This window comes from Littorina saxatilis, linkage group LG12 (assembly GCF_037325665.1).
Source record: "Littorina saxatilis isolate snail1 linkage group LG12, US_GU_Lsax_2.0, whole genome shotgun sequence".
NCBI lineage: Eukaryota > Metazoa > Mollusca > Gastropoda > Littorinimorpha > Littorinidae > Littorina > Littorina saxatilis.
The window spans coordinates 80,508,673-80,534,617 of NC_090256.1; the positions used below are offsets into that span (position 1 = coordinate 80,508,673).

The following is a 25,945-nucleotide window of genomic DNA, read 5'->3' on the forward strand; positions in this document are numbered from 1 at the left end:
GCCTCAGAGACATCTTGAACACGCGGCCAGTACAACTGGCCTTGACACGGAACGATTCAAGGGGGGCAATCTCAGTCATCTGAAAGAGGGAAATCCAAACGCAATCTGCCTTGTTCGATTTTATGTGCTTGGACGATAGAGAAAAATAAAAAAGCAAAAGCTGGAGTCCAGTCTGGACGAAACTGCTACCAAGAACGCAGAATTGATTTTTTCTGAGTTTTTTTTAGCCGTAAGCGCCATGTTTATCGGAGCAGGAAACTCTTCCAGAGTGAGGCCTCTTTGTTGGTTTCACTGCGGTGAGAAATTCGAAATGAGAAATGGCGCTTACGGCTAAAAAAAAAACTCAGAATAAATCAATTCTGCGTTCTTGATAGCAGTTTCGTCCAGACTGGACTCCAGCTTTTGCTTTTCTTATTTTTCTCTATCGTCCAAGCCCATAAAATCGAACAAGGCGGATTGCGTTTGGATTTCCCTCTTTCAGATGACTGAGATTGCCCCCCTTGAATCGTTCCGTGTCAAGGCCAGTTGTACTGGCCGCGTGTTCAAGATGCCTCAGAGAGAGCCGCCGGGGTGCCGGTCGGCCGGGAGACAAGAGCTCGAGAAACCGAGAGAATGAAAGAGAGAGAGCCGGAGCGAGAGAGATAGAATGACAGAGAGATAGCTTAGACGCAGACAACCGCCCCCCCCCCCCCCCACACACACACACACACGCGCACACAACTTGACTGGACAAACACACTGCCACGCACATACACACACACACACACACACACACACACACACATAGTACACAACGGGAAAACACACCACGCACGCACACATGCACACACTCACACACGCACGCACGCACACACACACACACACACCGTCACACACACACACAGACTATGATAAGACAAAACACAATCGACAAGGGAGACCGCACTTCGCAGAACACGTGTGTTTTAATGAATACGGACAAACAAATCGGTCAACAAAATCATTCACCGGAATTTGTCAAACACGACACATAAACGACAAGTACCTGTTAAACAAAAGGTGAAAAGATTGGAGTCTGATGTATTCCTGTAGGTCTCTCTCTCTCTCTCTCTCTCTCTCTCTCTCTCTCTCTCTCTCTCTCTCTCTCTCTCTCTCTCTCTCAGTCTCTCTCTCTCTCAGTCTCTCTCTCTCTCTCTCTCTCTCAGTCTCTCTCTCTCTCTCTCTCTCTCTCTCTCTCTCTCTCTCTCTCTCTCTCTCTCTCTCTCTCTCTCTCTCTCTCTCTCTCTCTCTCTCTCTCTCTCTCTCTTGCCTTGTCCAAAGCTTTAGTTTTTTTTCGTTATTTCTTTAATTTCCTCCTTTATTTCATCGCTCTTGTTCCCGCACTCTTTGAACGTCACGACCTAGACCTTGACTCGACCTAGTGACCTCAAACTGTGACCTACGAATGACGGTGGTCCCCTCGGTGCAGCGCCTCGTGAACCTCGTCAGCCCACGCCTCGATCCTGCAGAACAGTTCTTCACGGGACAGCGGGCTGCACACCATACTGGACGCATCGTCGTCATCATCAAGCACCTCCTCAGCCACTCCCTTCCCCGCCTCCTTGTGGACGTTCTCGCGCTCCTCTTCCTCGAGAAGGCGCACGTCGCGGTCCCTGAGGTCATCAGACGCCGTGCGGAACATCTTGGTCTGCTGCTGCTCGCAGAAGGCCGCGGCACGCATGTTGGCCAGTTCCTGATCAAGGCGCGCGCGGCCTTTGATCTTCTCACGCGTGCTGGGGTTGCGTGGGAGGCAGCGGGCTTTCATCCCGGGTGGGAGGGCGCGGGTCTGTGGCCCGTTATGGCTGTGGGTGGACATGACAGGCTCTCCCAGGCCTCGCGTCTTGAGGTGCTCGCACAGCTGCAGGATGTCCATCGGTTGGTCCAACGAGGAGAGGTGGTCGGAGTACCCCAAGCTTTCTTTCTTCTTGTGACGTGCAGTTCTGGCGCTCCCTCTCTTGTGGTCCCGTTCTGGGTGTTTGGGTTCGAGTTCGTGGTGTTCAACGATTCTCGGACTTTCTCCGTTCTCCAAAGCTCCTGTGTGGTGTGCTGGATGCGTCGACCCCATTTCCCCACTGTGTTGCACGTGCTCGCTGCTATATCCATTGTGGTTTAGGTAGGATGTTACAGCCTCTTCTCTGATGTCGTGGCAACTGCTGGTCCTGCTGCTGACACCGGAGGACGAAGCGTCTTCGTCCTTGCTCGTCGTTTTGGACTCTTGCGGACGACTGGAAGTTGATCCCTTTTGCTTGTTGTCTGGATGGCTAAGGATCTTAGTCTCCTCTCTTGTGAGTGTGAACAAGGACATGGCAGGGTGGTTTATATGTGGGGGTGACGCGACTCTCTGATCATTCAAACCAGTATGTTGTGAATCACCTCTCTGTTCGTCAACCCCCCACGACACTTTGCGAAAAGGGGTCATAGCTGAATGACCTTGAACCTGAAGAGACCTATTTGGAACCGTCCTCCCTGCAGAACAACCCTTATTACCTTGCTGCAGAGAAGGAGCGTGGACTGTCGACACTTTACGAGAAGGGACTCTAGACGACGACTCTTCGTGTTTATGTGGGTCAGGACTGACCACGGAAGATCTTCGAGAGGAGGAACTGGGGGAGGAGAACTCCAGTAGAGGACTCCATGCTGCGGCCCCGCGCCACTGCCTTGGAGAGGCGGCGAAGGTGTGACTGCGTGTCATACGGTAAGGGAGGATGGAGGGGAAACCAGCAGAAGGCGAAGGGGAGGAGGAAGAAGAGGAAGAGGAGGTTTGAGTCCTGTCACATGATGCATCGAGTCTTAGACGTTGGTATGCCGTCTGGACATATTCCATCTGTAAAAAACGAACCAGCGTTTGAACGTGTTTCCTTCGTAACACAAAACAATTCTATCCACAATGAAGAAAGCATATGAACGTAATCTTAATACTTAACACACAAAATAAGACACAGTCTGAGTGTGTACCGTGCAGTAAAGTGTTCCGTCTTTAGCACAGAAATGGCACAGTCATCAGATCCCTTTGAGGCTAGGGCAGTATATTCTATATAGGACAACAGAAAGTTAGTATCATGAACTCAGGATTGACAGTATATATATATATGTAAGTACGTGTGCGACAGACAGATCAGACAGACAGATAGACAGGCAGACAGACAGATAGACAGACAGACAGACAGACAGACAGATAGACAGACAGATAGACAGACAGATAGACAGACAGATAGACGGACTGAAACAAAAAGACTGAGTTATGTTGAGAGCTGAGAAGACTCAAGACTCAAAGATTGTAATGTCCTTATAAAAACAAGGAAAATTGCCTCGCAGTGTCAGGCGGTTTAAAACTTAAATAACATCTCAATCACCAACAGTTTAAAATTCCACTAAAAAGATCCATAACATTCTTTGCAATCACTCATGGATACAAACACCCACCAGGGCCGGACTAGGCGAAGAGGAGGGGGGGGGGGGTTGCCAGTGGTGGCCCAGGGAGATGTCCCCCCTGGCGGCAGGGGCGGATCAGTTCATTTTATGACTGGTTTTTTTCAAAAGTATATTGTGAAGATATGGGTGTGAAGGCGCGAAGCGCCGAGCCGACGGCGCGAAGCGCCTAGCTTGCTAGGGGGGTCCGGGGGCATGCCCCCCGGAAAATTTTGAAAAAAAGGATGCAAAATGGTGCAATCTGGTGCATTCTGAGGATGATCATTACCAGTTTCAGGCAGCAGATTTTGTCACTGATTAATACCCCAAAAATTGAAACTCAATGTAAAATAAAGAAATGCATACCTCATTCAATATTTTTATGTTTTGGCTGGGGGGGGGGGGGTCCGGAAACCCTAGAACCCCCCCCCCCCCTCCCCCTCGTTGTGGGGGTCAGGGGGCGAAGCCCCTGAAGCTGACGGGTAGGTCATATTCTGAGATAGGAAAATGGTCGCTCCTTGCATGAAACGGCATAAAATAAGCAATAATAAAAAAAAAATTAAAAAAGTAAGGTACATGTTTAGGCTAGGGGGGGGGGGGGGGGTTGCGCAACCCCCATAACCCCCCCGGTAGTCCGGCCCTGCCCACATTTACACACGCACAAGCACTCAGGCTCGCAGAAAGGGTTGTTTGTTTGTTTGTTTGTTTGCTTAACGCCCAGCCGACCATGAAGAGCCATATCAGGGCGGTGCTGCTTTGACATATAACGTGCGCCACACACAAGACAGAAGTCGCAGCACAGGCTTCATGTCTCACCCAGTCACATTATTCTGACACCGGACCAACCCGTCCTAGCACTAACCCCATAATGCCAGACGCCAGGCGGAGCAGCCACTAGATTGCCAATTTTAAAGTCTTAGGTATGACCCGGCCGGGGTTCGAACCCACGACCTCCCGATCACGGGGCGGACGCCTTACCACTAGGCCAAGAAAGGTAAGAGCAACCTAATCAACAACCCGGCAGCTGGTTTGTTGGTTGGTTGCTTGGTCGGTCTATTTGCCCTTTTTGTAAGAATAATACCCCACGCGTTGAGTAGGATATTCTCAAGTCATTTGAGGTCAAAACGTTTGGTTCTATAATCCTCAGCTCAAGTTGAGTAGACCCGAAGCTTGACCAAAACCACTTGCTGCACTCGAACTGGAAAACAGCTGCTTTGTTTAAAGATACCACTCTTCTCAAGCCAGGTATCACGTACCACATCACAGACTTTTCTGGACTTTCACATGCAATAACGTCCTTCTTCCACTTGGACACACACAAAGAATCAACCGTCTGGATGCTTTTTGTGCAGAGCGGATTATTATTATTATTATTATTTTTTTCTTCATAGAATTAATTTCTCAGAGTGACGTAGGTTTCACTTACCAAGGGCGGATCAATTCACTTTGGAGGGGGGGGGGGGGGGTTACAAAATGACTGCGAAGATACAAGTTGACGGCGCCGAAGCCTCTAGGGGGGTCCGGGGGCATGCCCCCCCGAAAATTTTTTTTATCCAAAGAAGCAAAATAGAGCTATCTGGTGCATCCTGGGCCAATAAATTACCTCTTTTTGGGGGTGGTGGGGGGGGGGGGGGGGGGTTACGTAACCCGTGTAACCCCCCCCCCAGATCCGCCCTTGCTTACTAACAAAATGAATATATAGGAAAAACTTCCATTCTGCACAGGAAGTAGCCGGGCCTTTGATTTAAGGTAGGTGTCTAATAAGAGAACGGATTCATGCTCATTGCATGTAAAATACTGGGGATATTCGGGGGTGTACCCACAATGGCTTACGCCAGGAGAATGGACGTTCTTTTGTTCACCCTTTAGCAATAATAGCGCGTTGAGTGGGACTAGAAATCTGACAAAACCACTTACCACACTCGAACTGTAAAAACAGCTGCGTTATTTGAATCAATCAGTGCGTACAGCTCAGATAGGCATCAAATACCCATTACGAAGACAGCGCAGATAAAATATCCGGGAGAAATGTTTTCCTTGATCATACACTCGATACTAGAAGCTAAGGCATTCCAGGAGAAAACCAAATCCGATAATACCCACACGTGAATCTTGTAAGTGCGAATGTTTGCCTGGTGTTGAATTTGAAACCTCTCTGTGTTGACCCTGCCTGACAGATTTCTGTCAACGATTTCTTCAAAATGCGGAGAAAAGCAAGGAGAGTTTAGGAGCAGTTGACTTCTGAGCTGGGCAAACATTCGCATATTTCCATTACGCGTGTTGCGAGCAAACACTTGGGTTTTTCTCTGAAAGCTTGCGTCTCAAGTTTGAAGACTCCTGTTGGAAAGGAGACTAGTTTTCCATTCATGTTCCGCCTATGTTGTCCTGTCGTTTTTGTTTTGTCTTTCCTTATTTCAGTCTTTCTTTTTTTTACTTGCAGTCTGTATATGTTCATATTTACTAATTCCTGTTTTTATTTTATTTATTTTTGTTTATTTTTTTTATTTTTCTTCACCATGCAGATATTTTTTAATTGCACAGTTAAGTAGGAGTATTATATTTGCAGTGATTTTCAGATTTGTTCTGGTTAATATTCCTTTAAAGGCACAGTATTTTTTTGTTGTTGATCTGTTTAATGTTTTACTTAGGAAAGTATATTGTGAGAACTTACACAAAACCATGCGTCCGCAGGGATTTTTAGCAAACTTGATCTGGCGATTCGATGAGCTGGACGGAAGTTTTACTTATTTTGATATTGTTTCTGGTTTTTAGTTTCTGATTCACACCAGAAAAAAAGGAAACAAATTGTTAAAATTGTCAAGCAACATGAATGATCGATGCAGAGATACCAAGGCAGTAAGAGCTCCACACTAAAACTTAAAGGGTTGGGTTTTGGGTGAGGGTGGAGGCGTTGAACAGAAGAGAACAAATGAAACGAGATTTTGCACACCCTTGCAATCTGGGGCTGGGCCGCTATTGCGCGGGCCGCTATTGCGCGAATCTAACCCTAACCCTAACCCTAACCCTAAAGATTCGCGCAATAGCGGCCCCGCGCAATAGCGGGCCGACCCCTTGCAATCCTACGTTCTCCAACTAGGACTAACCTTTGTCTTTGTTGGAAAACTCCCCCCAATAGCTGGTTTATCTTATCTTTTGACATTTATCTTCATATTTTCGTTTCTGACAATTATGCATTTGCACCGATAAAAACTGATATCTCCAGCTCAGAGGCACAAGTATGTAGCCCACTTGAATGACCGGGTTTAGACAGTGCCGTCGTAATCTCTCATCCCCCGTGGATTTTCGAACTGAAGAAGGAAACAGATACTGATACCACTATTTCTGTGAGAGGAATGATATCCGTTTCTGCGTGCTTTCTACAAGGGGTTCCTTTTGTTGTTATCACACAGGACAACGTTGGAGGTAAGCCTGCTGGTCACGACACGAACACATTTCAATCGTGTTTGCAGTTCAATTACATTCTACAACTAATACTAAAACTGACGATAAGGAAGTTAAGGGCTTGCTGAACACGATCCCGCACACGATCTCCGCACGGTAACGATGCGTGGGGACAATCGCAAACTTCCTCTATCACAAAAGACTCTTTGACGTTTTGATGGTTCATTGTCTTTAGCATAAAGCATATGACTATGGCACTCAGTCTTTATCTTTGTTAAAGAAACTACGAAATGTTGTAACATTTGCACTATTGTCAGTAGCTAACTTGTGTTTGGAACTTCCATCTAAAATTGTAACAATGAAACTATTCGAAAGAAACTACGAAATTGTGTAACATTAATGTGCATTCGCACTCGTATCAGTACCAAACTTGTGTTTGGGACTTCGATGTACAATTTTAACATTGAAACAATTCGTAGCAATATGTGTCGGAATGTTAACGACTTCTTTCCAAGCCTTTCTCGTTTGCTTGCTTTCAGAAAGATGAGCGACATGGGAGTTTCGCTAACTTGCTTTAACTTGAATGCACACGAACACATAACAGCGTACTGTAACTGATAAACGGTTACTGATAGAATTCGAGGTGAAATTTGTATCCTTATATTATACATGGGGTGGATTTGGCTAGTCGAATATTTAACAGTGAGCGCATGAATGCTTGATAAAATTGGAGTACAGTAGATTTCTAATTTGGAGATTGATAGATTGTTTATCATCTATAGTGACACATGTCCCTTGTGAAGGAGTACGAATTATCAGAGAGAGAGAGAGAGAGAGAGAGAGAGAGAGAGAGAGAGAGAGAGAGAGAGAGAGAGAGAGAGAGAGAGAGAGAGAGAGAAAGAGAGAGAGAGAGCTAGAGAAAGAGAGAGAGAAAAAGAGAGAGAGAGGGAGAGAGAGAGACAGACAGACAGAGACACAGACAGACAGGCAGACAGACAGACCGAAACACAAACATACAGACAGACAGGCAGACAGACAGGCAGACAGACAGACAGACAGACAGACAGACAGGCAGACAGACAGACAGACAGACAGGCAGACAGACAGACAGAAATCAGGCAAAGGTTCTAAAATAGCTGAAATTAAAAAATTAACAGTGTTTGGGAATCTTACATAAACTTGTGTTTACATGTACGTGGCTACTGTAAACATCCGTCGCTGTCTGGCTACTCAACCTAATTCAATTAGTAATTGGCTCCAGCGGCCAAAGGGACAATGCTCATAAGCACACCTCTCAGCAAAGGAGAGGGTGAAATCAGTCTCGTTGGACGTGTTTTAAAGCCCAATTAGTCACCAAAGACGTCTTTGTCATACTGAAACTTACCGACCGTAACGGCACAATAAACCCAGCAAAGGTTCACAATAGAGAAATACTTGTTTTGCTTTTGAATACGGAATTGCGGAATACTTTTCTTCCCAACCAGTGCTCATATAGTTTCCCAGACTGGATGAAGGATAACTTGGGTTCTTTTTGGAAACGTAATAATATTGTGTAGTGTTTGAAAATCTGAAAATGTAAAGACCCCCCCCCCCCTTCTCTCTCTCTCTCTCTCTCTCTCTCTCTCTCTCTCTCTCTCTCTCTCTCTCTCTCTCTCTCTCTCTCTCTCTCTTTTTTTCTCTTGCTATCTCGGGCTGTCTGCCTATCTGTCTATCTCTCTCTTTCTCACCTGTCTGTCTGTCTGTGTCTCTCAGTTTCTTGGCCTGTCTCTGTCTGTCTGACGTTCTGTGTCTGTCTCTCTCTCAGTATCTCTGTTTGTCTGTCTCTGTGCCTGTCTCTGTTTCTCTTCCTGTCTGTCTGTCTGTTTTTGTCTGTCTATCTATCTGTCTGTCTATCTGTTTTTGTCTGTCTATCTATCTGTCTGTCTGTCTGTCTGTTTTTGTCTGTCTATCTATCTTTCTGTCTGTCTGTCTGTCTCTCGCTCTCTCTCTCTCTCCCTCTCTCTCTCTCTTTTTTCCCCTCCTCCTTCCGGTATCTCTGTCTCGCTCTGTGTCTGTCTGTCTGTCTGTCTGTCTCTGTCTCTGTCTCTCTCCCTCTCTCTCTCTCTCTCTCTCTTTCTTTCTCCTCCTTCCGGTATCTTTTGTTAATGAAAGACATGATTATTTTTGTCAATTGAAAGTACTCTCCCCTAAACAGGCTCTTCTAACGTGATTGTTAACAAAGTCACACGTTTTCCACTTGCCTTTATGGTTACGTAAAGGGAGAGTGTTATCTCATTGATGAAATTCACTGAAGATTGATAGATATTATACATTTAAAAAAATACATAATAATGAAATAATTGACAAATAAATCTTCGCTCTGCCACAGAGAGATACTCACTGGTGCTAAGCAACAGCCTCATCTTAATATCAAAGCGCGCTCTGCAGGTGGCAGCTTTCACAAAATTATTGTCTTCATGTTTTTGCAAATTCAATGTTGAAGAGAAACAACGTATTTGTGTTGTTTTTGTTTGTGCATTTAGTCACCTGTCATTATCAATAATATACGTTTGTCGTACTTAGTATTGCAAACGACAACGTGTAAAAGACATGAAAAGGAAATATAGGCTACTGGGTAAGGAACTGCATGAATGCCTCGAACAACACTGTCCTCTTTCAACAGGAGTTCCTAGTCAAGACGTTTGCATAATGGCATGATACGAAAAACATAATATAGAAATGAAATTGTACGGAACACAGAACAGGGCGCTTTTGTGAGACATAGCTAATAGGCCTTCTCTGCCAACCAACGGGAATGAGAAAAAATAACAGGCGCAAATATATATGTATGTGTGCGCTGGTCTGTAACACAATTTGTTGCTCGCGTTGAAGAATGTTCGAAGTTGATTCATGTAAGCAAAACAGACAATAATGCTTTTTGTTTTTTTAAAGCTACAGTTTGCGTACTGCACGCTCGTTTGTGAACTTGCATTGCTTCTAAATACCTTACCTGATATGAGAAGGATTTGTCATGAAAAGTGCGTGTGGGTGGCCAGCTCTTGTTGAGAAATACTTTGAGATCTGGCACTAGTCTGGAAGATCTTACTTGGTGTTCATTTTGTTTCCTTTCTTTGTACTTATAATTCTTCCTTCTTACTAACTTTCAACTTAATCAAAATGTTCACAAATTTATTTAAATGATCCCCCTAAAATCTTGTCAAGCGACAAGCCATTCGACATTTCATGTCAACAGATTTTTTAGCTTCTTTTGACAAGGGCACACAGAAGAATCGAGGTCTCTCGTGCATACCCTTTGTGTTTGTGCTGACTGTCCCGATGAGACAACAGGCTATAGCTCCTGTGACAGTCATGCCAACATAACCAGACTGCCATGAAAAGTTAATATGGGTATTGCAACAGGTATTTGCTCTGAGATTACCTTTGAGGTTGAGGGAGACGTCTACTCAGAGGAACACAAAAGGGGTTTTCCTATTTTTTTTCGAGGCGCAAAATTCAGATGGTTGACGAAATTAGTTTAACAGTGGTATATGGTTGGTAAATAAAAAGTGTTTTTGAACTGAGTAAATAGATTGTCTGTAACGTCACCAAGAAAGGAACCGAACCGAAATTGAAGTTTGATCTTTTGGGGATATTTTTTGGGGGGTTGTTGTTGGTCAGACCGAGGCAATCTTTTCAAAGTTGTCAAAAGACATCTGAATACCTTATATACCCGAAAAAGGCTGCAAAACTCCACTATAATAATAAATAATGTTGTTCTTGGCGTAACTATAAACAGAAATCAAAACTTGACTAAATGTAAAGACGACTTTGACACATCAGAGCGACTTACGTGCTGTCTGTACGTGTCCACAGTGGGCACGGCAATCATCGTTTTCTCCCTCCTCTTTCTGGGACCGGGCACATGGGTCCACGGTCTTACCCGGTCTCGTACCTCCTTGCTCATCATGGCTTATTGTTGCTGGCGTTGTTGGTGTTGGTGGTGGGGATGATTGTGGTCGTAGTGGTGATGGTTTCCGGTTTTTGTGTGGTTTTGTTAATGTTCTCTACTTTCTTTAGACGTTCGCTTCGAATCAGCTGATCGTCCAGAAAAAGGTGGGGGTGGAGGTGGTGATGTCCGTTGTGTTTCTCTTTTTTTTTTTTAGCCAATCTCCACAATTTTTTTGTCAGTGCTATTTGTCCCCAAGAGTGACGTGGTTGTTGCCACCATAGTTCTTACTGAGTCCAGCTTTCGAATCGTTCGCCACTGTTTTATGGTAAAGTTGTTTGTCCCCACGAGTGTTGTCGTTGTTGTTGGTGGTAATTGCTGTGGCCGTGGTGGTGGTTGTGCCGCAACCGTCGTACGTTTTGTTGCGTCCGTGTTTCTTTGGTTCTCTGTGACTTCCCAGAAGAGCTGTTCGTTCCAAAGAGTCACAGTCCTTGAAATCCTCGCCCTCAAAGCGATTAGGAAACTGTTATGAGCGATTCTCCAACCTGACACTTACATTTATGTACGTGTAAGTTGTCCTTTTAAACTCACGTTTGATAGCCCGATACTGAGAGCAAAATGTAACACGAATCACCTGTCTAGGGTATTGGCACTCAGAACGCTGAAGTTATCTACTCCATTTGCATAACAGAAAACATCTTTGATCTTTTGCTGCTTTCTATAATGAAAACAACAGTACAGTATCGTAGCTTACGCTGATGGGGATAAAAACACTTCCAATATTTTCTTCTTGCGAAACTGATGAACTCTCACCTTATTTTTTTTCCACAAGAAAATGCCTTTAAACAATTTTTATGAAGCAATCACCTCCAACCCATTTTTATGAAGAAATCACCTCCAAAAAATTGTTTATGAAGAAATCACCTCCACACAACTTTCATGAAGGCACTTCCAAAAAAACCACAATCAAAAATCTTTTCACACAAAAAAATCTCAAAACATTAGAACTTGCGTTTGTTTTAGGATGCACAGGCATGCCATCCACTCTTTACACAGCAGAACACCTATATTTTGCTCTCATATATGCCGCTTAGAAAGAAAACCATGACTTTCCACTACTGGTTTCCGGCGTTCATGCGTGTCATGAAATGGTGTGTGTGTTGACGAACACAAGGAACATTTGTGACAGGGTGCAGGCGTCGAGTCAAGAGAAAGATTGTGTGTGTATGAGACAGGGGTAAAAGATAGGCGCAGGAATCATTTATTACACCCCCGGTATAGGGGTGTGTATAGGTTTCGGTCGATGTGTTTGTTTGTTTGTTTGTGTGTTTGTGTGTTTGTGTGTTTGTGTTCGCATATAGATCTCAAGAATGAACGGACCGATCGTCACCAAACTTGGTGAACAGGTTCTATACATTCCTGAGACGGTCCTTACAAAAATTGGGACCAGTCAAACACACGGTTAGGGAGTTATTGGTGGATTAAGATTCTACAAGGACTTATAGAGGGACATATTAATGGTCAAAGGGAAATAACCTTCTCAGTTGGTGGCAGTGAGAATGGTTATTTCCCTTTGACCAACGGGGGTGTTTTTCCTACCTCGGAGGAATTTCTTGTTTATTTTAAGAACGCTTTGTGTCAGAGCGGTATTGATCGCTGAAAGTAGACGTCAAAGTTTTAACAGGAACAACACGACCGACTTTAAAACTATTACATGTGTTTTGTCAAAAAATCATGCAGCTTTGAGTTATTTTAACGCCACTTTGGAAAAAAAAGGCTTGGAAATTAGACAAAAATATTTTATGATACGAAACAACACAATTGAAATGTGTGTGTGTGTGTGTGTGTGTGTGTGTGTGTGTGTGTGTGTGTGTGTGTGTGTGTGTGTGTGTCTCGTCACACACAACAAGCGACACAGTAAATTGAATAACATCAAATAAAGAAATCACAGATAAAGTACTCACATCACATTCAGTCATAAAACATGTGAGCCCTGAAAGTTCAATAAATGGTGTACTCGCCTTTGGCTAGTGATTCTGAAAATGTACTAGCCAGAGAGCAAATTTTACTAGCCAAACTAACAATTTGTTTCAGCAACTTTACTCACATTTGGCGAGTAGATGAACATTTCGACTCGCCATAAAAATACTCACCACCTTAAGGCCTGCATGTCTTCAATCTTCTCTCTATTATTTTCCACCCATTAAGTACAATCCATCCACATCAATTCAACGTTAGGGGCTTATCCAGTACAGAACACTGCAGACGCGTAGTCTGTCCGTTGCATTATACTTACGAAAGAAAACGCCTACTGTTTAAAAACCTAACAATTAAAGAAAAAAAACTAACACGTCCGGCATAATAGTTTTATTTGCAGTTTGACTTATTCCCCACTTTGATACCAGTGTTTTGGCAACAACAGCAACAACAAGTTCTGCTGGTGGACAACGGAGGTATCGATAGCGCCTGTGATGACCTTCAGAATTTGTATTGCGAAAAAAAAGTTCACAATAATTGTTGATTTTCGCTGGGCTCTGCGGTCTGTTTGTTTCTCTTTTATCCCCCCCCTCTCTCTCTCTCTCTCTGTCTCTCTCTCTCTCTTTGTCTCTCTCTCTGTCTCTATCTCTCTCTGTCTCTCTGTCTCCGTCTATGTCTGTCTGTCTCTCTGTCTGTCTGTCTGTCTCTCTCTCTCTCTCTCTCTCTCTCTCTCTCTCTCTCTCTCTCTCTCTCTCCATGTTACCTCTTAAAGGCTGCCATATTCGTAGCGTTCATTAATTAATTCATATTGTTTACATGTGCCAATAATGTTATAAAACTGTACCTAAGGGGATATTATAACGATTGGCTGTAGCTTTCGAACACAGAAAAAATTATTTCAGTATTGCAAAGTGGTGTTGATAGTGTCGAATGTAAACAGAACAGTCTCAAACGCCATCTTTGGTTTACGAAACGTCACGAAGTGACGTCAACGGTCTAAAAATAGCCCAAGTCCTGGAGAACTGTTGCTAAACAATGCAATAAAGAATTAATTATTTCTCGTAATTGGTAAGGACTTCAAACCTAAAACTTTGCAGGAAGCTTAATTTATACATCCCCGCAACGATGGGAAAAGGCCTTGAAGTAATTAAACTAATTAAATAGGACTATGTCAGCCTTTAACCGCACCTAGGCATCGAGCAAACGGAGCATATTATCTTTTTCTCGGTTATCGACAAAATTACCCCAAACAAAACAAACAAAACACACACAAAAACAGCAACGTGATATTAACATCTCTTTCCTTCATACTTGCTCATTTTGCAAAGGACAAACATGAGACTCAGTGCTTGACCACAAAAAGAGTTGCAATTTCATACGCCTGTTCAGGGGAAAGCCAGACAGAGACGATCCGAACAGAAAGAGAGCTACATTGAATATCAAACAATTCTGTCGAACGTCTCACCCATTACTGAAATGACGGAGTGCGATTAGTTCACAGTAACGTGATAAATATCACAACTGTCATTCTATACAAAAGCAACACAAATTGTCTGAGGGGGTGGGGGGGGGGGGTGGCAATGAGGTGGTTGAGATATTTCGGTTGACAAGAAAACAGATATCAAAGGCTTTCCTACGAACGCAACCAGCTTCACTTGACCACACAATGGAACATGTCCGGAACGGTTTTGCTTCGGACTGTACGGCAGTTGTCCGGCCAAAAACGTGGCTCCCTTCAGTGGTAACTGGACAGATCCGTAGATAAAGCTTGGTCATTATGTAATTGTAACGAACGTGTGTCGTGGTCGTGGTCGTTGTCATTCTTGAAAGCGAGTAGGCAGACTTTAAAGATATATTGCAATTCTGTAAACAGAGACTGGAGACTTCTTTGCTGAACAAGCGTTAAATCTTCTCGGGTTTTGTCAACAAAAGTCGACTGAGTAGAAATTAACGTGTTTGTTAGTTCCAGACCTGGAGACATCTTTTCTGTACGCCGTTAACATTCCTCTGAGAGAACCTGGCCAGTCGAAAATAAGGGGAGTAGGCCTATATTATTCACACAGACAAAAATGGACCGTGCTCGGAAAGTTCTGTATTTGATTTATCGTCAGTGTGAAATTAATTGATGCTCAGATATATATTTGATCATTTTTGAAACTCGGAAGACCTCGACGGTCAGTTTTAAAACAAAACAAAGCGACAAAAGTACAATTAAAGATACAACAACCAGCCAACGACCCAGCTTAAAAAAAACAAAAACAAAAACAACAACAACAATAACAACAACAACAACAGCAACAACAGAAGAACAAACAAACGAACAAACATGACTGAATTTAACTGTTTATGCTACGGTTATCAAGCATTATTAAGTCAATCAACAGTAAAACAGTGTAATTTGTGACTATTTGAACGTTCCATGTAACCGCGGCGAGCCTTAAAAAGCATGTATTGAACACGCCGGTTCAAAGACTCAGAGAAGTGGAAATAACAAGTACCATTTATCTTCAGAAAATTCAGCAAGCACGTTTCACAAACAGAACAACAATAGCCACAAGTGAAAATTCACTTGATTCAATTTTGAAAGCGCTACAAAGATACGTCACCGTCACTGAAAAAGTGAACAATATCCTTAGAGGTGCACAGTTTGATTTATGTTGGTTAGTGCAAAAAAATGTCATTCTGTCAAAGACTAATCGATTTTGCAGATCTGTGTGTCAGTCTGGTGTTTGTAGACTATACGAATGTTGAATGGAGGGGAGAGAAAGAAAGAGGAACGAGTCATGTAAGCTGGGCTTAACCCTCAGGCAATTAAATTGTCATATAAAAGGCGTAGGTGTGCCTGTTAAGGGCAGAATATACCTGCGCAGAGTCAGCGATACAGACGACGCACTGCCTATTATTGATGCTGCGATAGGGATTATGACGAGTACTTGGCCTATTTTCTTTTCACGCAACGCCGGTCAGTGTAGCGGGCTGCATCGTCTGTGCCGCTGAAACTGCGCAGGTATATTCTGCCCATTAGAATGTCACGCGTGTTCAAAGAAAATTGGTTAGAACTACGCTGCAGTGGTGATTTCTTCCATTCACGACGCTTATTTTTGTAGATTTTGTCTTCACATCTTCAGAATAGGATCTTAAACAGTGTGAAAGGCGTTTGTAAACAATAGTTTGTATTGATTACGACAGTCCGACCAACAGACCGACCGACCGACAGACGGACGGAGGGAAAGACAGACTTGTTCAAACACATTCACGTGCAACCAATAGCACGTTCATAACAACCCGGCACGCACACACGTACGAACGCACCACACACACGCCCCCCCCCCCTTTCCGCTCTCATAGAGTCAAAATGGAAAAAAGGGGGTGGGGTGTGGGGGGAGGGGGGAGGCAAGTTGACATATTAATATCAAAGATGTGGCGTATAGAGCAGCTACACGTAATGTGGGCCTCGTCGTTGTTAGACAGCCCCCACTCAGGAAAGGACACTCTTTGTTGCACTATGTTTGACTAACTTGACAAAAGTGCACCTGTCACGAAAGCCGGACATCTGCACTATTACGCTAGAATACCCTCTCATCAGCACGCAGCAAGAACCTTCTGTTGTGCTGCACCACCACTCTGGAACTCTCTTCCTTTCTCTGTCAGACACTGCACCTCTCTCAGCTCTTTCAAACAACAGTTGAAAACTTTCTTTTTCACACAATATTACACCAACCCGGCCTAATGTCTTTTCCATTCCATTTCTGCACGTACTCCTCTCCCACAAAGTTGGCATGATTGTTGAAAGTGTTCGCTGGGTATGTGTGTATATATAGTGTGCATAGCACATATATGAATATTGTGTGAACAGTACATGTGGTGATTTTTGTCCGTATGGTTAATTGTTTTATGTAGGGTGTACATTTGTATGTTCTATTCTGTATATGTTCTTTTGTAAAGGGCCTAGAGCCATAGATTAGGCACTTACACATGTCCACTTATTATTATTATTATTATCATTATCATTATTATCACAGGTACATTTACACCACTCCACCACTTGCGATTGTCGTTGCTTCTAAAGAATTACGACTCTGAACAGATATTAGAAAACTCAAAGAAATGTCAAAGCAAACGGCCGACAAGCGTCCTGTCCGCAACTTGCACAAGAAATCCATTTCAATCCCGAATCACAGGAAAGGACGTGCGATTTCATCATGATAAAAACTCTTTTATCCTTCGGTATGTTAAATCAAAGGTTTTATTTTAATAAGGCACTCATTTTGGAAATACAATGTACATGAAACAGTCAAATTAAAACAAAGAGACAAAAATGGAGCAAATTAATGTGTGAATAATTTTTCTTTTACAAAAGATTCAATCACAGGTAACAAATTCGGGGTATCGTCTGGAAGAATTTGTATTGAAAGTTTCATGAAGATCTGGCCAGAAGTAGTTTTCTCGGAATCGCTCTACAACCCCCCCCCCCCTCCCCCCCTTCCCCACAAACACACACACACACACACACACACAAGTACACCACCACCCTCGTCTCACTTCATGGTCTATCTGAAAACATTCAGTCAACACTTGACGTAAAAACAACTTTTCTCTGACTTCGAAAGTCTTTAGCACTCTCTTTCAGTACTTGTGCAAATGTCGACCCCCCCTGATGCAAACCTAACATTAACAGGCAGGATGTTGTTTATACAGAAGGGCGAGTCAGGTAATTGCAGGAAGCCATTTACTGGGATAGCTGCTGATCTCTCACGCCAACTCAGTCTGACTTGGCACAAACAGCCGCTTGAAAGAAAACAGGAGTTTAGAGTTTTGCAGTTTATAACTGTTTCAGTAAAGAGAGTTGAATCTTGTCTCTTGTTGTGCAGTTCTGTTCTCTTTTTTATGGGTCCAGTTTTCATGCTCGTTAATGCTATTTCTGTCTGTAAGTCTTTTTTGTTTGTTTGTTTATTTGTTGCTTAACGTCCAGCCGACTACGCAGAGCCATATCAGGACGAGGAAGGGGGGGATGAAGGGGGCCACTTGTCAAGCGATTCCTGTTTACAAATGCACTAACCCATTACTTGTGTGGAAGATTACCAGTTTCCAGTATGTTAAAATAGGCTTAACCTATCTACTGCTGGACTTACATCAGAACACTAACAGATTAAACTATACATGAATCGCGAAAAAAGCGGCAAGAGAAGAGATTTTTGGAAAAAATACAGGTGAATGAGCAAGAAGGCAGAAAAAAGAAAAGAATTCATGAAGAAAAAGAGAGCATGACAGGAAAGAGGAACCAAAAATCTACTTAACAGCAAACTAGAAAGCTCCTGCGGTTCCAAAAACAGGAGGGGCCTTTAATTTCATAACCGCAGTGCCCCACTGCGGGAGTCTGTAAGTCTGTGACTGAGATACTGAGTCTGTCTGGTGCACCCCCCCCCCTCCTCTCTCTCCCTCTGTCTCTCTCTCTCTCTCTCTCTCTCTTTCTCTCTCTCTCTCTCTCTCTCTCTCTCTCTCTCTCTCTCTCTCTCTCTCTCTCTCTCTCTCTCCCTCTCTCTCTCTTTCTCTTTGGCTTTCTCATTCACTGTCTCCGTCCCGCACTCCCAACCTCTCTCTCCCTTTCTGTTCCATCTTGAATAATCCGTTGTAGATTTTGCGCACAATTGTCACTGTGATTAGCACAGTACCATCGTGTACGATACACATTTAACTTAACCTTCCATGATTATGCTGGGTGCACATACGATGACTATCACGATATAAATACACACTGCTCTGTTCAGCATCGAGTGCCTGTAGAAAGCGCCAGTGTGGTGAAAAACACTGAACATTCATAGCTGGCACGTGCAACCATTTCTGAAACAGGAGAGAAAAAAACATTGAGAGGGACAAGTGTAGCAGCAAGGTGCGCCAGAAAGGGCTTTCTTTTGCCGGAACTTCAGAACTTGGATAAACTGTGAATGGCTTTCTTTTGAGTTCAGGAAGTTAGAGTTTTCTTCAGTGGAACTTGACATTGCTATTTTTCTTCGGTAGAACAATTAGAATATACAGTGAAAAGCAGGTTTTTTTGGTCAAATTTATTCCAATCTAATTGCACAATTTGTCAAGAGTTATTTTTCTTTTTGAATTTAAGAAGTAAACACGTTCATGCTTGGGAGAGCAGAATAAGTACATGTTTTGATTTGGCTTTTCAGTCAGTTGTGTGACAACCGACGATTAAAAACAAGTATTACAAGAGATCACTGAGAAATTGAGATGTTTAAGTGATAACTTTATTTTATTGGTAACTGGGATCATTGCCAAAGATAATAACTACCCGTGATATCCTAATGTTTTTGCGTATTTCACAGCAAATATGCGTGAATAATCATGGCGTTTTCAATGCAGACCCGCGTTAATTTCCGTCGACAGAAGTCAACATGAGCCAGCAGACCCGTTGTACAAGTAAAGGATCGTCAGACAAAACGGCCACAGCTTCTCTGGCGATGTTAATGCTGTTGACGTTGCTGGCGACGGCGGCAGGAGGGGGGGTGTACAGCAGCAAAGTCCTCCTCGTATCCATGGACGGTTTTCGCTGGGATTACATCCACAAGGTCAAAGGACTGGGCAACTTTAGCCGTCTGGTGGACAGTGGTAGCTGTGTGGACCATGTCAACCCGGCCTTCGCCACTGTCACGTTCCCCCTGCATTACACCATGGTTACAGGTAGGCTGATTTCACTGTTGTTCCCATGGTGACGTCTTATTAAAAAGCCTTCACCACCGTCACCTTTCCCGTGCACTACACATGGTTACAGGTAGGCTGATTTCACTGTTGTTACCTTGGTAACCACCATCATCTTTCCTCTGCATTACAGCAGGTTTACAGGTTGGCAGCTTTTATTTTTGTTACCTTGGTTACCTATTATTAAAAGCCTTCACCACCGTCACCTATTCCATGCACTACAGTGACCATGGTTACATTGGTTGCATCATATAAACAGGTTTTACAATCATCATCTGTCCACTGCACTTCACCCTGAGTACAATGGTTACAGGTGGACTGGCATCATGGTGACGTCATATTTAAACAAGTGTTACCACCATCATCTTTTCCGTGCAATGCACCAAGGGTACATGTAGTCTGCTTTCACTGTTGTTGCCATGGTAACGCCATATAAACAAAACCATCGTCTATCCCCTGCACTATACCATGGGTACATGTAGACTGCTTTCGCTGTTGTTGCCATGGTAACGCCATATAAACAAAACCATCGTCTATCCCCTGCACTATACCATGGAAACAGGTAGACTGCTTTCACTGTTGTTGCCATGGTAACGCCATATAAACAAAACCATCGTCTATCCCCTGCACTATACCATGGGTACATGTAGACTGCTTTCGCTGTTGTTGCCATGGTAACGCCATATAAACAAAACCATCGTCTATCCCCTGCACTACACCAAGGGTACATGTAGTCTGCTTTCACTGTTGTTGCCATGGTAACGCCATATAAACAAAACCATCGTCTATCCCCTGCACTATACCATGGGTACATGTAGACTGCTTTCGCTGTTGTTGCCATGGTAACGCCATATAAACAAAACCATCGTCTATCCCCTGCACTATACCATGGAAACAGATAGACTGCTTTCACTGTTGTTGCCATGGTAACGCCATATAAACAAAACCATCGTCTATCCCCTGCACTATACCATGGAAACAGGTATACTGTTTTCACTGTTGTTGCTATGGTAACGCCATATAAACAAAACCATCGTCTATCCCCTGCACTATACCATGGAAACAGGTAGACTGCTTTCACTGTTGTTGCCATGGTAACGCCATATAAACAAAACCATCGTCTATCCCCTGCACTATACCATGGAAACAGGTAGACTGTTGTTGTCTTACTTAATTCCATATTTCACAATAATAACTCGTAATCTGCAATACGTCAAGGTGTCAAGTTGCTGATCTGTCTTCGTCCCAGGTAAAGTGGTATAATTGTGTACAGAACATCAGCTTATCATAGCTTCCAGGTACGTCACCCGGCCGTGCAGTTAGATGCACAATTGCACACATGAGCTCAGCCCACAGTTATGTTTACTTTACGTCATAACTGCTTTCATCGACGTCACAGGATTGAACAAGAGTGGTCCTTCACCTTCCTAAAAACAAGCTGAATTAACATTTCAATAGGTTTAGTTTGATACAAAACAATGTCAAATGCAAAAGTAGGCTTACTGATCGATTGGCGATTTATGTTACGGTTGAAAAAAAAAATGTGCAGTAAAATAGCGGAATGATCCGGTCAACCAGAAGTTAAAACAAACTTACATCTTGATCGCAGGACTGTACGAGGAGAGCCACGGCGTGGTAGCTAACAATATGTATGACCTGGATTCCAATACGGCCTTCACTTTGACCTACTCTGGACCCGACACCAATGCCAGTCTATGGTGGGAAGGCGCGGAACCAATCTGGGTCAGTGCGGTCAAGGCCGGTCTCAAAGCAGGTCAGTGCGTGTGTGTGTGTGTGTATGTGTGTGTGTGTGTGTGTGTGTGTGTGTACGTGCGCGCGCGTGTGTGTGTATGCGCACGCGCGTGTATGTGTATGCGCGCGCGCACGCGTGTGTGTGTGTGTGTGTGTGTGTGTGTGTTTGTGTGTGTGAGTGTGCAGAGGGTGGCGGGTGGTTGAGAGGGGAAAGAGGAGGGGATCGAGGTAGAGGAGGTGAAGAACTTCTGCCCAAAATGACGAGCTAGGTGCTACTCGCTGTATTTATTTATCAGTTCATTTAAATTCAAATCAGTAACCGAAGATATTAAACAAGAGAAACTACGTTGTCTAAAACACACACACACACACACACACACACACACACACACACACACACACACACACACACACACACACACACACACACACACAGAGAACCCCATACCATATACCATCCCTTCGTCCTCCTCCGGGCTCCTGTCTTTCTCACAAGCGGACTTTCTCCTCATATTATCCCAGGCACCATTTTTTGGCCCGGCTGTGACGTAGAAAACCACGGCTCCAGACCTACGTCATGGCTCGCTTACGGAGGAAAGATGACGTATGAAGATCGAATACGAACTGCCGTGGATTGGTTGCACGAGCAAAACATGCAGTTTGTAGCGCTCTACTTTGACGAGCCGGACACAACGGGACACACATACGGTCCTTTCGCCAAGCAAACTGCTGACAAGGTGCTCATGTTTTTGATGTGGTGGTGGTCGGTGTTGGTTTTGTTGATGTGATTTTCGCTGATTGTGGTGTTCGATGGTGTGGTTGGTTGGTGATTGTGGTAATAGTGGCCCGTACGTCAAGTGAGTGTTGTCGATGTCGCTGTTGATGTTGATGTTGTTCGATGACAAAGTCGTTTTGGGTGACATTGAAGACCAGTAAATGAGGGCGAGGCTTAACAACTTGCTAACCCGTGCAACAGTGGAATTTACAGTCGAACCTGCTCTGGCGACCACCTTTTGATAACGACCACCTGGCCATTAAGGACCCCGGAAGAGGTTCTTTTCTACATCATTTTCCATTCCATAACCACCATTAATTTTGTTTATGTAGACAACTTTTGGTTGGACGATCCCTTTGGTGGTCGCTACAGACAAGTTTCACTGCGTCTTGAGCGTTACACGGGGTCTCGTTTGAATGACTGAGAAGGCCTAAATCGAACAATTTAGTTTAGTGTCCTTGCTCACAGTGTTGTGACGATGTGAGTGAGCAGGTACGAGAGATGGATGGCGTGTTGGGTCTGATCCTCGAATCCTTGGATGCCGCGGGACTTGGGGATGACGTCAACGTTATTGTGACGTCAGACCACGGCATGGCTGATGTTAATTTGGAGAAGAAGGTGAGTTTGACTATTGCAGTTGCGGGCCGGGCCCTGCATTCCAAGTTGAAATTTCATGTTTTTCAAAGTGAAAATCTCAGTGAAAAGGTCTTTACTGTTCCAGGGATATTGACACAAGTTAAGATTGTGTGTGTGTGGCATTGACATTTAGGCCGCAGATATGTAATAATTGCGTACTGGGTATTTAAAAATGTTTATTTTATCTTATTTTATAGGAATTCGATCTTAAGCGAGGGATATGATCTTAAAAGAGAGAGAGAGAGAGAGAGAGAGAGAGAGAGAGAGAGAGAGAGAGAGAGAGAGAGAGAGAGAGTCTGAGAGAGAGAGAGAGAGAGTGAGAGAGAGAGAGAGAGAGAGAGAGAGAGAGAGAGAGAGAGAGAGAGAGAGAGAGAGAGTATGTCACCTTTAATTTGGAAACATTGTGCAGATGATAAACCTTTACGACAAAGTTGATCGAAGCCTCGTTCAGCGCGTGCCAGACAGCGGCCCCGTTACCGCCATCATGCCTGTGGCAGGACGGGAAGATGACGTCATGGCGGCGCTGCGTAAGGTGGATCACCTGACGGCGTACCGGAAGGAAGACATACCGGAGAGGTATCACTACACGGATCATCGCCGGATCATGCCTATAATTGTGATCGCGGATGAGGGTTGGGAGTTGGCAGCTGTGAGTTGTTGTAGCTTAAAACGGTTGCTTTTCGTATCATTGTTTTCGCCGCGAGTTTTGACGCCGAAAATGTGTTTTGTAACATTGTTTGCCGTTGTGATTTTGTTGTTGCTGAGTTTTTGTTTGTGTGTTGCATAATGTTGCGTCCGTTGTTGGACTCGAGGTTGGTGGTAGAAGTTGTGGTGTTCGGGGGTGTGGCGCATGAACGTGTGTCTGTGTTCTTTATACTGTAACCATGTGTATGTAGTTCAACAGAAAACGCTGTGATATTGAACTTGTACAACACATTGTGCGCAGTAAAGTAAGTTCTGTTCTGTAAAAAATCTGAAAAAAAGCCTTAAGTTGTTATTTTTTCTACTTAAAACAAAAAAACATAAAAACCTTACGCAGCAAGATCATTCCACTGTAATTGCTATTTTCAATCGCGGGATTCAAAAAGAACGCAGCAGTCTGGTTTGTCAAATTAACGTTTATTACCTTTTTGTCCTTTTTTTGTCCCCCCCCTCAGGATCCCAAAGCCTTCTTGGATTGGGGTGCCAAAGGAGATCACGGATACGACAATGAGTTGTCTTCCATGAAACCGATTTTCTTCGCGAGAGGACCCAACTTCCGCAAGGGAGCTCACACCACCGCCATCAGTTCTGTGGATATTTACCCTCTTTTGTGCGAACTTTTGGGAATTGAACCCAAACCCCACAACGGTTCTTTGGACGCCACCCGCGCCTTCTTGCAGCAGTCTCAGACTAGTTCTAGCACCGGATTGCCTTGTGGACTTCACCTTTTGTTTTGTGTTGTTTTATCTGTGACTTTATGTATTTGAACTGTTGGCATTCGACACGCAGAAAGTTGCATACGAGGGCACCGTACCTGATTAAATAAGGTCGGCTCCTTGAGTGTATTTCGGTCTCTTCAGCATAAACCTGAAACTGTCTGGTTTGAATTTTCATGATGACGCTTCATTTTTGGGGACCTTATTATGATCCAGCAAAAATACAAACACAGATTGACTGCCAACGTTGTAAAATTCATGATCAAATTACATGAATGGTGAGTAATTGGAACGTTTATTATAGACAAATGTGACCCTCCACCACGGAATGAGTCGCATGTCACCTTTTCATGATTTTCATATTTTTACATTTTCTGAAAGAAGTTTTTATTCTCTATCTAGTGGTGAAAACCGTTTTAGAAAAGAGTGAACACTTTTCGAGTTATATAAGCCTGTGACTATGGTGACCCTCACACTGTTACTAGTAACCCCCCGGGCTTATATTTTGCCTAGCGCAGAACCGCGCGAGGTGACATGCGACTCATTTCGTGGTGGAGTGTCACAAATGTAACTTTTTGTTTGGTCTATAATAAACGTTCTTATTACCTAACATTCTTGTTTTCAGATTATGATCCAGTGGTTTTGAACCTTGATGTTTTTCTTCTGTTTTAGGTCGCCAGAAAATAAACAGGATCGGTTAATTGGGTTAACCTAATCAACGATATATGCTGTGCATGGGCTGATTAGGGGGGAGGGGTGTTACAGGGGTTCCGCCCCCCCCCCCCCCCGGCTGCCAAAAAAAACATTTTCTGTCTGTAAATTGCCATTATTTAATACTAACTTTAAAAGAAATAATGAGTGGCTGCTGACACCAGTTGATCATGTGTAAAATCAAGGATAAGCCACAAATTGTTGATAAAATAGCTAAAATTCTTCAGCTTTAGGGGGACTTGGACCCCAGGTTGTAACCCTCCCCCCCTTCCCTCTTGCTTAACTGCTCCGCCCCTGCTATGTGTAGCCCTTGTGTAGTAAAGAACCTCTTCTGGGACCCTTTGGGGTGGTGGTAAAGGACAGGTGGTCGTTATTAAGAGGTTGGGCCAGAGCATGTTTGACTATATTTTTTAATTTAGTGTTTGTCTGCGTGTGTTGCGGCCTTAGCAGTGATGTATAGTGTACTCACAGAGAACGAAAGCTTAATACAATAAAAGTCATGTTCAATCCAGCCTTCAAGGTTGTTTATTTTATTCATGGGGTACACCTCACTTTTAGGGTAGACTACATCTGAAACGTTTTACCTCCTTACCATGGCTCCCTTCTCTCTCTCTCTCTCTCTCTCTCTCTCTCTCTCTCTCTCTCTCTCTCTCTCTCTGTAAAATTGTAAAATAAAGTTCAATTCAATTCTCTCTCTCTCTCTCTCTCTCTCTTTCTCTCTAGTTTAGTCTGAATCGCTCTACACACACACACACACACACGCACGCACACACACACACACACACACACACACACACGCACGCACATACACCACGACCCTCGTTTCGATTCCCCCTCGATGTTAAAATATTTAGTCAAAACTTGACTAAATATAAAAAGACGAAAGAGGCAAAAAAGATGGGTTGAAGCAGCCGGCCTTGCATGCAACGGAGGTAAAAAAAAACAAGTCGCGTAAGGCGAAAATACAATATTTAGTCAAGTAGCTGTCGAACTCACAGAATGAAACTGAACGCAATGCCATTTTTCAGCAAGACCGTATACTCGTAGCATCGTCAGTCCACCGCTCATGGCAAAGGCAGTGAAATTGACAAGAAGAGCGGGGTAGTAGTTGCGCTAAGAAGGATAGCACGCTTTTCTGTACCTCTCTTTGTTTTAACTTTCTGAGCGTGTTTTTAATCCAAACATATCATATCTATATGTTTTTGGAATCAGGAA

General features: G+C 43.7%; 2 protein-coding genes across 2 annotated transcripts; one reads left to right on the plus strand and one right to left on the minus strand.

Annotated features, from left to right (window-relative positions):
* Positions 1–1,206: 1,206 nt before the first annotated feature.
* LOC138982893 (uncharacterized) lies at positions 1,207–11,934 on the minus strand. The gene is made up of 2 exons (XM_070356290.1): positions 10,658–11,934; positions 1,207–2,842 (listed from the first exon to the last, which is right to left on the minus strand). Exons 1-2 carry the CDS (start codon positions 10,772–10,774, stop codon positions 1,418–1,420), a joined length of 1,542 nt encoding a protein of 513 aa, XP_070212391.1. The 5' UTR covers positions 10,775–11,934; the 3' UTR covers positions 1,207–1,417.
* LOC138982894 (bis(5'-adenosyl)-triphosphatase enpp4-like) lies at positions 6,582–25,241 on the plus strand. Its single transcript, XM_070356291.1, has 7 exons — positions 6,582–6,849; positions 19,127–19,420; positions 21,048–21,212; positions 21,713–21,927; positions 22,458–22,583; positions 23,011–23,250; positions 23,759–25,241. Exons 1-7 carry the CDS (start codon positions 6,780–6,782, stop codon positions 24,068–24,070), a joined length of 1,422 nt encoding a protein of 473 aa, XP_070212392.1. The 5' UTR covers positions 6,582–6,779; the 3' UTR covers positions 24,071–25,241.
* Positions 25,242–25,945: the final 704 nt, after the last annotated feature.

What these genes read in the sequence shown, in the direction of transcription:
- LOC138982893 (XM_070356290.1), bottom strand. Translation starts at nt 10,774, where the DNA reads ATGATGAGCAAGGAGGTACGAGACCGGGTAAGACCGTGGACCCATGTG. An exon ending in TGGACACGTACAGACAGCAC is followed by an intron (nt 2,843 to 10,657) that starts GTAAGTCGCTCT and finishes CGTTTTTTACAG; the next exon opens with ATGGAATATGTCCAGACGGC.
- LOC138982894 (XM_070356291.1), top strand. Translation starts at nt 6,780, where the DNA reads ATGATATCCGTTTCTGCGTGCTTTCTACAAGGGGTTCCTTTTGTTGTT. An exon ending in CAAGGCCGGTCTCAAAGCAG is followed by an intron (nt 21,213 to 21,712) that starts GTCAGTGCGTGT and finishes ATATTATCCCAG; the next exon opens with GCACCATTTTTTGGCCCGGC. An exon ending in AGGGTTGGGAGTTGGCAGCT is followed by an intron (nt 23,251 to 23,758) that starts GTGAGTTGTTGT and finishes CCCCCCCCTCAG; the next exon opens with GATCCCAAAGCCTTCTTGGA.